Source organism: Pithys albifrons, chromosome 2, assembly GCF_047495875.1.
Source record: "Pithys albifrons albifrons isolate INPA30051 chromosome 2, PitAlb_v1, whole genome shotgun sequence".
In the NCBI taxonomy this organism is placed as follows: Eukaryota; Metazoa; Chordata; class Aves; order Passeriformes; family Thamnophilidae; genus Pithys; species Pithys albifrons.
The window spans coordinates 61243051-61257828 of record NC_092459.1 but is presented as its reverse complement, the minus strand read 5'-3'; the positions used below and the strand labels follow the sequence as shown (position 1 = coordinate 61257828).

Here is a 14778-nt window from a genome sequence, read left to right as displayed (position 1 = left end):
TCAGCACATAACTCTGAACAAATTGTTCACAAATTCCAAACATGGGTGGCTCTGTTGAGCTCTGCTTCCTCTGCTAGGTAATAATATGAAAAGGTTTCTATGAAGGGTTTCACACTTTCTAAACAAAACAAGCTCTTAGCCAACAATCTATTTACAGAACTGATCCAACGGCTGCTCAAAATTCTTCCTTCCTACAACCCACAAACCTCCTACTGACTTCCTCAGCAGATGCTATAGTCCAAACTCAAACCCTGCACCTTCAGTATCCCACACGCCATGCTGAAAGCTATAAAATTGTATTTTTAAAAAATTTTAAGGCCAAATCCAGGCAGATTCCAAGGCAGATGATCAGAGAAGACACTCTTCTACAGATTAGAGATTTGTCTGGTTTTCCACATGCTTGCTGCACAGTCTCAGGCCTTACAATTTTCTCTCCATAATAAAGTTGTGACTTCACATAGCAAGTGCACCTGTGCAGCTGTGCCTGCAAATCACCAACCAGATTTCTTCAGCACAACTGGTGGCTAGGTGAGAAAGTAACCACAGAATCATTCAAGAACTTCGCAGAGTGCTGTACTCTGAGGAGTACACGATGTTGTATGACACAATACAGAGATGCACACCTGCCTTACAAGCTGCAGACACCAGAAGACATGGCATTTGAGAAGTCCTTGGGTTTGTGAAAGAGCAGAGCAACCACTAGTTCTCCGTAGGTGGTCAGGGAGGATGATCTTGAGATAAAGACCAGAGACTTGTAGTTAGTTCAACATGGTCATCATCAGGGTCTGCTTTTTCCAAAACGCCTCCTGTCCGGTACAGTTTTTGGACTGTGCAGTTTATCTGCAATAAAGGACAGATGATACTGCTCTGCCTCCCAGAGATGGGATAAAGGGCAATTTATGTCAAGATGGACAACACCAGGACTGCAGTGAAGGGGCAACAGAAGCAGATGAGTCTTTGTCTCTTACTCTGCAAGTTTAGTGCAGTTGAACAACTGCCCTCAACACAGGGAGATGGAAAATAGGGCACAGCTTCCTGGGGCAAAAAGAAGACAGTAGGAGAGCCCTGTTCAAGACAGGGGGAGGTAAGAAGGGGCTGGAGAAGGACAGCAGCACAGTCTGTTTGAGCTTATATAGGAAGGTCACCAACAACTTATTTTCCATTTGGCAGCATAATGAATGATAGTTTAAAATTAAGTGTGCATTGCTCCACCCTCTAAGGTGACTCATCACCCCTCCATAATTCATTCTAGTCACTGTCTGAAGTCCCATGGTGGCACAGGGCAAAAATACAAGCCCCAAGAGAAGGTTTGTCACACTGAAAAACAAAGCTTGTGGGGAACGTGGAGGGAAGGGAATCTAGTGAAAACGTTGCTGAGAGTCAGAGGTGAAGTGTAAAGCGAAGCAGGATTGTAAATTTTGTCTGGAAATCATAAAAAATAAAATCTTGTTTTTGACTAGTGCTGAAGAAATTAAGGTCTTCAAAAGTGAAACCTCCCAGTCCTGCCCAAGCCCACAAACGTAGAACTGGGGTCAAGAAGAAGTTATGCTTCTACAGAGAAAAGGAAGTTTAATAAATGTCGGTTGAAGATAGGACTGATAGGATCTGATTTTTTTCCCAGTTCACAGTTACATTTGAAGATAAACAACCCTGCTTAAAAGATACTGATGGCACAAGCAGGATTTAGCTCTGGAATTTATTTTTCCTTCTGTGTCTCTCCTCTGTCAAAACTCTCAGGCTGGCACATTATATTTTTTATAGCTAATTATCTCACTATTAGGCTCAGGCCTATATGTAGGCAGTGTCTGTTTATCTCAGGTGCACTGAGCCCAGTGCCTATGAACAGCAGTAAAGACACCATCTGCGGGTTGGCATACACCAGTGGTACAATACTGATGCAGTATTGCTGATTCTCTTTGATCATGTCACTGCAGCAAGTTAAAAGCAGGTTTGGGAGCACTTCTATTAATTGTTCTCCAACAGCATCAAGGCAAATAGTGCATATGGACCTCTCTTGGGTGGTGGAATTCTTTCATCTTTGCATTCATACAGCTGGGTCTCCATGGTAGTACCGTGTATTTTGTATTTCTGAGACACACCTGAGGGCATTGGTTAGCAGCAGCATTATGCTTTCTGGGATTTCCAAGGCTACTCTGAGCATCTTCATCCCTGGAGTTTTTCAAAATCTGTCAGAGAAGGCCCTGACCAATCTATCTCTGAATTTGTACCTGCATAGGCAAGGGGACTACACTGGAGACCTCCAGAGTCCCTTTTAGTCTAGACTGCTCTGTGATTCTTAGCTATCTTCTTGAAAGCAATGGTCTTTGGCCTCAAGAGGCGTTACTTCCAAAACTGGGAGATCCATGCTTTCATGTGCAGGACCAAAGGGGTCAGAATTGCAACTTAAAATTCCATCTCAGGAACATGGAGAATCAAATCTAAACCAAATTTCATGTAATAACACCGTGTTACATCATGGAAGCATTCCACTAACTTTAAAAGCAGCCATGGTCCTCCTCCAGATAGAAGGATGCTCTGGGAAGGTATTATGCCCCTTTATGTTCTTCTTTGACAATTAAGCATTGTCTATACTCATCAACGTCCTTCCTTTCCCAGTCATGGATTGCTACAGAAAGTTAAGATGTTGCAAATTGAACATAGCTAGTCTGTTTAGCATCATATTATGCAATGCACTGGGGTACCAGGTTTCCCAAGCTAACAACATCCAAGCTAGGGGCTAGAAAGATCCCAGCATAGTGCTGTAGACCCCTTATATTCAAGGTGTCATTCATTAGTTATAGAATGCATCCCCAGTGCCACAGGAAATAGGGAATGCACATCTTCTGTTACTACATGCTGACATCTTCACTTTTGCTTTACTGTGAATAAACTTGTTTCACATCCTAAAAAGGAAAGCCAGGGGCATGCCATAAGGCATGATAAAACAGCAGGAAATTCTCACCAAAACAAACAAACCAACAAACAAGCAAACAAAAAAGTAATTTCTGGCTCCAAGGCATTTTAACAGACCCACAGCTAACCCAGAAGGAGATGAAGCCTTTGCTCTGCAGCTTTCAAGTCAGCTGAAGGAACCTCAAAAGACCTTTCTTAGCTGCCATATGGGAGATGAGCTGATTCATTCCTTGCTAGGCAGGCCCACTTCCCAGTCAGTACCTCCTGCACTGCTGTCTGTGCAGATTCAAGACAATCCTCCAAAGAATACATGGAACAGCCACTGTGACTGTGAGATCTGGAGAGCAGCTTTGAGTACTAATGGCAGCAAAAACTTCTAATTACAATCAGTGTGGTTTTAGCTCCACCTGCAGTCAGTCTTGTGATGACACAAAACGTTCCAGAACTCATCGGGTATTTTTAGCAACAAGCAACATAAAAGGAGGTAAGAGAGAGGAGCTGAGGTTTTGCCTGGGCACAACTTTGTCACTTAGAATCTGCAAAGTCAGAAACCTGCATCTCTTCCACATGATACTTACAATGATTTTTGCACTAGACTGGTAATAAGGTTAGAAGTGTTTCACAGAGGTGAGGAGGAGAGTGGCTGCCATTCAACCAGTGCATGCATTAGGTGAATGAGAAATTCACCCAAAAGGTGAGACACCAGGCTCGGGCCAGGTTAACAAAATGAACCTGTGATGCAACACCTTTGTGTTCACAAGACTTGTGAGCAATAGGTAACGGTCAGCACCTCAGGAATCCACGCTCCACTGGTTGCAGGCCCTCTCCTCATTGTCTGCCTGCCCAGTCTATTCCAGCCAAATTTCTAGGGTTGTTCAGCAAGCACAGTCAATGCCTTACCCAACGTGTATAAACCAATGTTTTTTAAGGCCATGCTGCAGCTGTTTTTTGTGGGATAAGAAACACCAGATCTCTAACAGTCCTGGAAAGGTCCATCCAGATTTCAAGTCCCCAGTATAAAAGCAATACGAGTCAGGTCTCCAAAATCAAAAGGTTGTATTGGTTCTGATCAATTTCAAGGGCCATAGTGCTCTGGCTTTGCTGGACTGAGTTGCTTATTCATTAAATTTACTCACCCAGACACAAGCAAATATTGAAGGACTGCACTCCCCTCCTGCCCCAGCGACATTTGAACTGTACTCCTGTGGGCCCATATCCTCCTGTCCCACTATTCAGCTAGCAAGAGTGTAGTCAACACAATTTTCATTACTATATTCCTGTATTGACCCTGCAAGCTGTCCATTAATGAATTACAAAAGCATTCCTTCTTTTGCTTTGCCTTCCACACTCAACTTTTTTGTTAGGATTTTTTTTTGTTTTGTTTAGAGTGTGTTTTTTGAACTTGTTTTTTAAAAAGCTTTTCCTGCTCTACAGCTTCTTTCATGCCTTCTAGGAAGTACACTGTGCTATTTGCAGTTCTTTCGTCCAAGACTGTCTTTACAGGACTGTGGCAGAGCACAGATATCTGCAGCAGTAACATAACTGAGGTTAAACTAATGGAATTCCACCCATGAATTACATCTAAACCACAGGTTTCAGAAACAAAGGGCATAGCTGATGTTATATACTCTGTCTTGCTAAAGCAATCAAGGCATATCATTACCCACATAGGTTAAAAAAATGGCTATTACTGTGTCAGTAACACTTCATTGCTTTTATATTTCTCTGAAAGGAAAATTTTCAGAGGACCTGAAAACACATTCTCATGATTTGCCCTGACAGGGAATGCAGCTCACCGTGGATGGGATGGCATACTGAGGGCACATCTCACTCTCTATCTCCCGTCATACAACACCTTTTCAGCATCCAAATCCCCTCCTTGGATGGAAAACACAAAATTTGGAGAGCAGCTGTTGGAGCTGGTACTTTTAGGATATCAGTACTTATCATAGAATCATAAAATCATAGAATCGATTGGGTTGGAAAAGAGCTCCGAAATCATCAAGTCCAACCCTTGGTCCAACTCCAGTCCATTTACCAGATCATGGCACTCAGTGCCATGCCCAATCTCAGTTTAAAAACCTCCAGGGATGGTGAATCCACCACCTCTCTGGGCATGCCATTCCAATGTCTGATTACTCTCTCTGTAAAGAATTTTTTTCTGATCTCCAACTTAAATTTCCCCTGGCAGAGCTTGAGCTCTTGCCCCCTTGTTCTTCTGCTGACTGCCTGGGAGAAGAGACCAACCCCCACCTGGCTATAACTTAAGTCACGAACATGCCATCCAACAGGTTTTCGCGACCTCCCAGCCAATCTTTGCAGCCCGATGTCACTGCCCGTCAGGTTAAACCACCGCCGGTTTTCCTGGGAAGCTAAGTCCCCGGGGAGCTTGTCCAGCGCCGGCAGGAGGGCGGTGACACCTCGCGGTTTGCCTCCCTCATTACCAGCCTCCCAGGCAGTCAGCAATAGGACAAGGGGACACGGGCTTAGGCTCTGTCAGGGGAAATTTAAGTTGGAGATCAGAAAAAAATTCTTTACAGAGAGAGTAATCAGGCATTGGAATGGGCTGCCCAGAGAGGTGGTGGATTCCCCATCCCTGGAGGTTTTTAAACTGAGACTGAACGTGGCACTGAATGCCATGATCTGGTAAATGGACTGGGGTTGGACCAAGGGTTGGACTTGATGATCTCGGAGCTCTTTTCCAACCCAATCGATTCTATGATTCTATGATTCTACCTCGTCCAGGGGAGGCCTCACAGTGCTGCCGAACGCGAACCCTTTCTGCATTATGGTGATGTGGGAGCCTAGAGAGAGCTGGAGAGGGGCTTTTCACAGGGGCGTGTAGTGACAGAACAACGGGGAATGGGTTCAAACTGAACGAGAGTAGGTTTAGATTACATATTAGGAAGGAATTTTTTGCCGTGAGGGTGACGCGGCACTGGAACAAGCTGCCCAGAGAAGCTGTGGATGTCCCACCCCTGGAAGTGTTCAAGGCCAGGCTGGAAGGGGCTCTGAGCAACCTGGTCCAGTGGCAGGTGTCCTTGCCCAGGGCAGGGCGTTGGAACTGGGTGATTCTTAAGGTCCCTTCCCACTCAAGGTGTTCCGTAGGTCCCAGCAGCGTCTCGTGGCCTCCTGCATTGCGCATGCGCGGCGCGTTGCCCAGGAGACGGACGCCGTTACCGCTCCCTTACTCCCCGCCCCCCACATCCCACCGCATCGCTCCACATCCCACCGCATCCCGCCGCCCCCATCCCATCGCCCCGCACTGCCCGGCGGCTGCGGGACAGAGCCCACCATGCTGCCCGCCCGCCAGCCGGAGCTGGCGGTGCCCGCCGCGCTGCCCTACAGCTACAGCAGCCAGCCCCGCTGCCTGCTCGACCGCCCCAAGTACCGAGAGCCGCCCGACGCCGCCGAGCCGTGAGTGTCCCGCCCCCGCTCCGCGCCTTTCCCCTCACCCCGGCTTCCTCGCCGCCCTTCCTGAGGGAGGGCAGCCCTCGCCGCCCTGCCAGTGGGTCATTCTTTCCGTGTCTCCTGGGGAGCTGCTCCGAGCCGGCCCGGGCGGGGCGCGCTGCTGCAGCCGCGCTGTCTATGCCGCTCGCAGGGGGAAGGAGCCGCTGCGCTACGGAAACATCATGCGCGACCCCAGAGTGGCGCGGGGACCAGCGTTAGCCATTCGTCTCCTGCCTCAGGTACGGGTTTGTTTGGGTTTTTTATAGGGATCATGCTACAGATTTGTTGGAAAGTCGTAGGCAGGCCAAGAAAGCTGTTCCTCATTTATAATTCTAACTACCGAAGCTGTAATTTTACTTAAAATGTTTCACATAGTCACAGTTAAGCTAGCCCGTCACTGTCTGCATCTCTTCTTTAAAGCGTTTAAAGTTTCAGATTAACTTCTGTAGTTCTGATTTCCACCCCGCTCCCCATTAAGTACGTGATTCCTTTTTTTTTGCCCTCTCCATTTCTTTAGTATAACGATCCTAAGCACATGCCATCACTGCCTAATCGGTGATCATATGCAAGGTGTCATCAGGGAGAACTGCAGCTCTTGTGAGGAGGCAAAAGTATTTTGTTTATTCTGTTACAGTAATAAGTCATCGAATGATTTGGGTTGGAAGGCACCTCAGAGATCATCTAGTTCCAATCCCCCTGCCAGAAACAGGGACATCTTCCACTGGTTCAGGTTGCTGAGAGCCCCATCTAAATGTGATACTTTATTTTCAATAATATTTTGACATAGATAATTTGACCATGTATGAATTTAAGTAGTCTGTATTTTCAAAAGCTACTTTGTGTAAATAACTTTGTGTTGTTCAGTAGCTGTTTCTTAGAGTGAATTTCTTGTAAGTTTTGTTTAGGAAATTCGAAACTGATGTTCATTTCAATCCGTAAGCAGACTACTGAATTTAAAAGGTAGTGTGAATGTCTTTTGTTTCATCAGCAATAATTGCTCCTATAATTTTTATCTAGCAAACAATTCTGTTCATAATATGATAACTGAACCTAAGTCCATTTGACGTCTCAACATTTGTAACCTCACTTGTCAGAAAAAACATACCATTTTAATATGCCTTATCTCACAAAGCGAAGCTCTGTATACAATACTCACTTTCAAATAACAAATGAATGCTCTTAGTGTGAGATCCCATTAGTATGTGACTGTAGGAGGTAGCATACCTTATTAATTTCATTCCCTACAGTCCTTTAGAGTCAGGACTCAGAAAAGTAAATCCAAAATGCTAGATTGCAAGCAATCAAATCAAACAGCAATCTTCATTTTCCTGTAGAGAGAATAAAATATGATTTTGAGGAACAAAGTGTATCCTGTCTTGTGGGTTATTTTTCCTTCCTCATCCCTGCTCAGAGTACCCAACCCAATCCCCCTGAGATTCAAAAGCAGAAGGTCGCACAGAAGAAAGCACTGGCTAGAAAGCGCGCAAAAGAGCCAATTCGACCAGGAACACCAGAGCCTGTGGAAGGCAGAGAGCACGTTTATGTGCAGACAGGTAAAAGGCTGCCTTTTGGTTTTTTTAATATACTCATATGAAAATAAAAGCTTTCTGATCTATATTTACATGTTAAACTGAGGATGAAGTGGGTAGAATCACACAGGTATAAGTTTAAAATTGTAAAATGCTAGAATCGGAAGTTCTGTAATCCTTTCCATTATAACCTCTTATTTTAAGTTGTATTTAATAAACTTGTCTAATCACTGACGTTTTCCCAGAAGGTTTATTTTTCAGTTTTCAGTGTACCTTCTTGAACACTAGTCAAGACTTCTTCATTTATTTTTTCCTATTCCAGTATCATCAGAGAAGTTTCACATATGCTTAAAACTGAAGGTTTAAAAAAGTTTTGCTGAAAGTGAGCTACCCTCTTGTGAATCACTTCCATGAAGTGCACCTGACATTACAAAGGACATAGCATCAGATGGCTTATGCAGCAAACTGATCTATGTTTTAAGTTGAGCTGTCTTTTTTTGTACAACTTTATAGAAGATATTTTATTGTATTCTTTGGATATAATTCACAATGTAGAGTCATCAAAAATAGTTGAGAGTTAAAATAAAAAGAATCCAACTTTGAGTATTCAATGTGCTTTTGTTTCTAGAACTGTATTTGGAAGAGATTCTTGACCGGGTACTAGAGGCTGATAGAGAATGTCAAACAGATGAATTTTTGGACAGACCACCTACTCCACTCTTCATACCAGCCAAAACAGGAAAAGATACAGCCACTCAAATAGAAGAAGGAGAGGTATGAAGTGAAGTCAGGTCCACAAAGTGCTGTTAAAATGTCTCCCATAGAAAACACATTTCTGATGCAGAATTGAAGTAGAACCAGAAAGGAAATAATCCTCACAGAACACGCAAAAAACCCCCCCAACAACAAACCCCCCCCCCCAAAAAAAAAAAGCAACAACCAAAAAAACCCAAACCAAACCAACCAACCAACCAACAACAAAAAAACCCAACAAAAAACCAAACCCAAAGAAACCAAAAACCCACCAACTCTCCAATGTCTGCTTTGGGGTTAAGTACAAAATTAAGGAAGATGCTTCTCCATGTTCACTAGTTCTGCTGCTTTCAGCTAAGAACTACAGTGTTGAGAAATGTCCTCTTCTGTGAAATTTGCCCAGCTAAACAAGAGGTAGGGAACATAGAAACAAGGTCCAAGTGAGTGCTCAGCTTCTCCCTGGCAGTCCCTACAGTAGCTGTGGTAGGGTGTGTGGCGTCTCACTCCAGCCCACTCATCACTTAGCCCCCAGGTGCACTCATGCTTCTTTCTGCTTTAGCTAACACTGTCCCCTCATCTCATCTTCTCCAATCTGCTTTCAGCGTAAGGACTTTGTTCATCCTCCTTTTCTTCTTGCAAGCCCTTGTTAGGAGCCATTGTGATCAAGGGACATTTATCTCTGTTTCCCTGTTTCCTATCTTCAGTTGTTTGACTTTGACATCGAAGTTAAGCCAATGCTGGAAGTGCTGATTGGGAAAACAGTTGAGCAGGCTTTGCTGGAAGTCATGGAGGAAGAAGAGCTGGCCCATCTGCGAGCACATCAGCGTGCTTTTATAGAGCTGCGTAATGCAGAGTTTGCTGAATTACAGCGCCTGGAAGAGCAGGACAGACGAATCAGAGAGGAGAAGGTAGGACTTCCTAAGAGCATAACAGTCTGAATGCTTATCAGAAGGAAGAAAAACATTTCCAGTACTGATCTACAAGCTGTGAGATAAGCTGGATATGCCCCAAAGGTACCATTAACTTCGATATTCCTCCTAACATTTTGTTGAGCTGTACTCTGCCACTTGCTCTCATAGAACAGCACCATACTGTTATGCTTATTTGCAGCTAGAGTGACTTGGTATACTTGGACATGTGATAAAGAGGCCAGATCAATGGGATTTTCTTCTGTACCTGGTGCAGCTGTTTCATAAGCCTTTTCTTTGTAATAACTGCTAAATGAATAGTCAGAGTGCTTGAAAGTAAAAGAGATATCTCCTAGTCTTTCACATCCAGTCCATGCACTACTCTATGTGCACACATTCATCTCAAGATCTCCAAGTATGATGCTATATGATTAATATTTAGTAAATAGGAATAAACAGAAAAGACAACTCTTAACAACTCACTATTTATCAGCCTTATATAATTGCGGTTTTTAATGTTTTCCTGGACTAATTTGAGTTTTAATCTTTTTTTACATCACATAGGAGAGAATATTGGAAAGATGAAAAGATCAGGAAATACTTTTCCAACCTCATCTCTTTCCAAGGCCAATGATCAGCTTGATCTGCAATAATATAGCAAGAAGGCATGAGATCAGTGTATACTAAGGCATTAGAAAAGGGTTTCGTTTGGACAGCTGTGAGGCCCTTTTTTTACAGACGTCCCAAAATCAGAAAAGGTGAACGACAGAACACAGAAATGTGTTTCCCTGTAATTTTGGGCTATTTTAATACTCTATAGATTGAGTACAAGCTTGCTTTCAAGAACTCTTTCATATGAGGAGTTTTTATGAAAGATAAAAGCTGCAAATACCAGGTAGAGACCATGATTATCTGTAGTTTTGATTATCTTTAGTACTTCCAAGACTTGCACTGTGATAATTCTTCAAAATCTAGGTCAAAGCAGTAACAGCTACAGACCTCCAAGTCTTACATGCATAATTGCCTTGACAGGAACGTCGGAGACTCGAGCACTTGGAAAAACTGCGGAAACAGAAAGAGACCACAGAGAAGATTGCAGCTCGGGCATTTGCTAAGCGTTACCTGGCTGATCTCATTCCCTCAGTCTTCAGCAACCTTTATGACAGTGGATTTTTTTACGACCCTATAGAAAGAGGTTTGTATTTATTTTTTAAAAATATACAAACTAAGTAATATAAAGCTCAGAACAACCATAAAACATAGCATATTGTCCTATTATTTAGAATAATGTCATAAGACTTTATTCATTTACATTTGTAGCTGAACTCATAGTTTTAACACAATGAAACATTATTGGTCATCTGTACCAGTAGTCAAGAATAAGCAAGAGCTGACATTGTGACAATGAGAAGAGCTGCTTTGGAATTGGAGAGATATAAATGGTTGGTTAGGATTGGTACAGTGGAGAGAGAGAGTGAAAGAGAGATCCAAATTGAAGTAAATGTATTTTGATAGAACAAAGAATGTATGTCCTTCTGAATGTTTTTTTAATGATTATCAGAGCAAGGGAGAAATTAGCCAATTAGAATTAGACCCTGAAAATAATTGTGGAGTTGTACATCAGTGATTTCCAAGCCTTTAGAATCAGCAGCATTTCTTATGGGCTGCCTTTCTGCACTCCACTTCACCAAGCTCCACACAGGGGCACAGACCACAGCTTGGGAATGGCTACACTCTCTCCAGAATAAGTCATAGGGTTAATGCAGAAACTGAATGTGTTTTGCAACTAGAGCAGGCTTTGGGATCACCGCATACAAAGAGTATGATTTGAGAAATATATGGGTAAGCAAGAGCTCTTTAGTCAGAGGGAGCATATGCTTTCAGCAGACCAGAAGCCAAATGTCTTTGGAAAGCAAGGCAAGAAATGTTATTCTCCTGACTTGTTCAGGATAGTTATTTGGATCTCACTAGAAACATGACTGTGTATCTCATCTGTGCTAGCCCTTCAAGGGTGCCAGACCTCTTTGAAAATCACTGCAACTGAGTGGAATCTGATTTGAGTCCATAATGACGATGAACCTTAGTAAGAGAGGCTGGAGGTAAGAAGAAAAACAACACTCAAGAGATTTCACCTGACTCTTACAAAGCAAGTGTCTTTTGGCTGGGTGCTTCATTCTTTAATTGTTGTATCAAATAAAAAACAGCCTCCAGGTCCTGTTGGTCATCTTAAAATGGTATTTTCTATTTCTTTTGTCCTGCTAAATTTTTACAGATATTGAGACAGAATTCTTTCCATGGCTGATGTCAGAAGTGGAAGAAACACTACAAAAGAAGGTTCTGGGAAGGACAATGCTTGACTGTAAGTTAAATCCTGTAATGTAATCTGGGCTGCTTGATGTTTTTGATTTCTTTTCCCTGGTCAGAAAAAATATCACATTTACATGGTGCCTGTGGGTTAAGGTAGGAGGTGTCATTTTAGCCAGAACTGCAAGTACCCATGGCTTTTTGTGTTTGTTTGGGGTTTTTTTCTTGTTTGTTTGTTTTTGTTTTGGGGTTTTTTTACTATATTAAATTGTTTTAAGGTTGGAAAACTACTACTACTACATACAACTAGGTAAGTTATTTTCATCTGAAATAATAGGAGTGCCAGTCATGCTGCACTGTCCACTCTGTTCTGGCTTTATACTGTTTGAGATGTGTCAGCGTGGGGAGATACAACATATATGTCAGGAAGAGAATGGTTAAAGAACACAGTTTTTGTTTTCTGCTATGAAGCCTCTACTTTCTCTGTGTTACACAGCTGCCATTGCTGGTATGTTCTCTGTAGTGTGCCTGATTGTGCCAGCAGGAACAGAAAAGCCTGTCCTGTGTACTGCCATAGGTATACCATGAAAGTCTCTTAATTCATTTGTGTAAGCTCCCAGTGCTATGGATTATCCTCCTACATGAAAGGAGGGTAATCATAGGCCATGGTTGACTGCAAAGTGAGGTGACCAACATTTTTCTTCAAAACAAGGGTTTTCCCTCCTGCTGTAGTCAATAATCATGTCCTTGCTTTTGAAATAGATTGAAATTTCAGTCTTCTTTGGGGTTAGTTCAAGCTAAGTATTTGGGTTCTTTTATTATGCAGGCTTCAGAGGCTGTACTTGAAACACCTGAACAATCTGAACTGTCTTGTGTAGAAACACAAAATTATGATTTATTTGTGTCCACTAGGGTGCTCCTAGATCAAACCACTTTTTACACTTGCATTACATCTTCATTCCTATAGTTTTCCTCTTGCTGCGATTTTGGGTTTGAATTAAAATTGTGTTTGCTTCCTTTGAGTTTATTTTCAGTTTAACTAGGACCTTGAATTTTATTTGTTAAGATATAGTATTATTTAGACAATTACAGCTAGTCTGTTAGGTATTTTATCCTGATATATGTGCCAGTATGTACACTCAAGGATCACTTCTTCATGTAGCTCTTCCGGAGGGGATGGAAAGTTCTCTTCTTTTAAGAAAAAAATATTTTATGTGACTACAGAATAAGCATCCCTAGAAGAATGTTGCTGGAGGATACACTACTGATGAGAACATCTATCATATTCTTGTTGAATCTGTTTAATTTTTTAACCAGATATCATTGTCTTGCTCCTTTTCTGAGATATACAGGGCATCTGAGGCAAGACAGTAAGTAATATCAGCAGCCCATTTTGCTATTTACCCTCTGAATTTCCTGACTTACACCACATCACCCTCTGTAGAGTAAACATAATCTCTGCAAAAGAACCCTCAAATGACATCTCCTAAATTTTGTAGGGACAGACACAGCCTCAGTTGAGATAGTTCATGGCTTCTTTCCCCTCTTAAGCAGAAGCATAGGAAGAGTCTCTAAGGATCTATTTTTAACCTCTTTGAAGGAAGGCTGCCCAAAACATCACCTTGTGTATAACCTAGCTAGTTCTTGTTCCTGGCAGGGTGACCTGCTCTGGGAGTGAGAAGCAAATGTGAGGAAATCAACAAAAATATCCAAGTACGCCCTTTTGAATCACTGCTTTGAGTGTAAGCTGATCATTTGGCTACAGCAGCAGGGATGGTTTTGTCTTACTTAAGTTCTCTTTCGTTTTTAGTGTTACTTCAGTGTTCTTTCCCTGTTTAAGAAGTTATAGATCAGTAATATATAAAACAGTCTCAAGTTGTAGGGTTTTTCCTCTGTGTTTGTTAATGGTGGCTTTTTCTGTTTCAGCCTTGATTCGTACAGTGGTTGTAAAACGTTTAGATGCATTTAGCTTTCAGTACCTGTCTGATGAGTCAGAGACACCTGATGAAGAGCCCAGGCCAACAGATGCAGCACCCCATATGTCTGGTGAGACAGGTGCTGCTGACCAACCAGTCACACAGAAAGAAGACACTGACCAACCTATTGCTGAGGAACAGCCTTCAGATCCCATCTCTTCCCCGTTACAAGAATCAGATCAAACAGGAATAGAGGCTTTGGAAACTGAGTAACAAACAGGCAAGTCATCATATAAATGGAAATGAATGGCTTAGAAAGAAGAAGTTAATTCCTCTCGATTTACAAGTATTGTGCCCTACCCATGCTGAAAGAGAAACTTAAGCAACAGTAAAGCAATAAAACATGTTTCCTGTATGTGACATTGTTGATTTTAGACTGAAAGAGTCAAGAGAGAATTTATTAGTGCAATGAATGGCAGGGAAATGCTATCCCCTTCTACATGATCCAATCCATCAGAAAACTGGGAAATTCAGTTGAAAAGTAGTGCTGTCCAACACCCTGTACTAGAAGGACATTGAAAGCCTCATAATAACCTTTGTAAGTGCTTTGATAATGTTCTTGAAATAAAATTTCCTTACTTTCTCCATTTTGAAAGGTAGCTACTACAGCAATTAGATAAATTCCCTTTCACTCATGTTTGTCTTTCCTTACAATCTCAGCAAGTAATAGAACAAAGCAGTTGTTCCTCAAGCTTTTCAAGTTCAAAGAATTGCCACTGAGAATTTCTGCCAGCGCAGGTGAGGGCTGGTCTCTTCTCCCAGGCACTCAGCAATAGGACAAGGGGGCACGGGCTTAAGCTCTGCCAGGGGAAATTTAAGTTGGAGATCAGAAAAAAATTCTTTACAGAGAGAGTAATCAGGCATTGGAATGGGCTGCCCGGAGAGGTGGTGGATTCACCATCCCTAGAGATTTTTAAACACAGATTGGACGTGGCGCTGGGTGCC

At 42.5% G+C, this 14778-nt stretch overlaps 1 protein-coding gene across 1 annotated transcript; it reads left to right on the top strand.

Moving 5' to 3' along the window:
• Window positions 1-6120: 6120 nt before the first annotated feature.
• RSPH3 (radial spoke head 3) lies at window positions 6121-14179 on the top strand. The gene is made up of 8 exons (XM_071547945.1): window positions 6121-6330; window positions 6515-6602; window positions 7775-7916; window positions 8521-8666; window positions 9350-9553; window positions 10586-10748; window positions 11826-11912; window positions 13784-14179. The coding sequence occupies exons 1-8, from the start codon at window positions 6209-6211 to the stop codon at window positions 14044-14046; spliced, it is 1215 nt and encodes a 404-aa protein (XP_071404046.1). The 5' UTR covers window positions 6121-6208; the 3' UTR covers window positions 14047-14179.
• The last annotated feature ends 599 nt before the right edge of the window (window positions 14180-14778 follow it).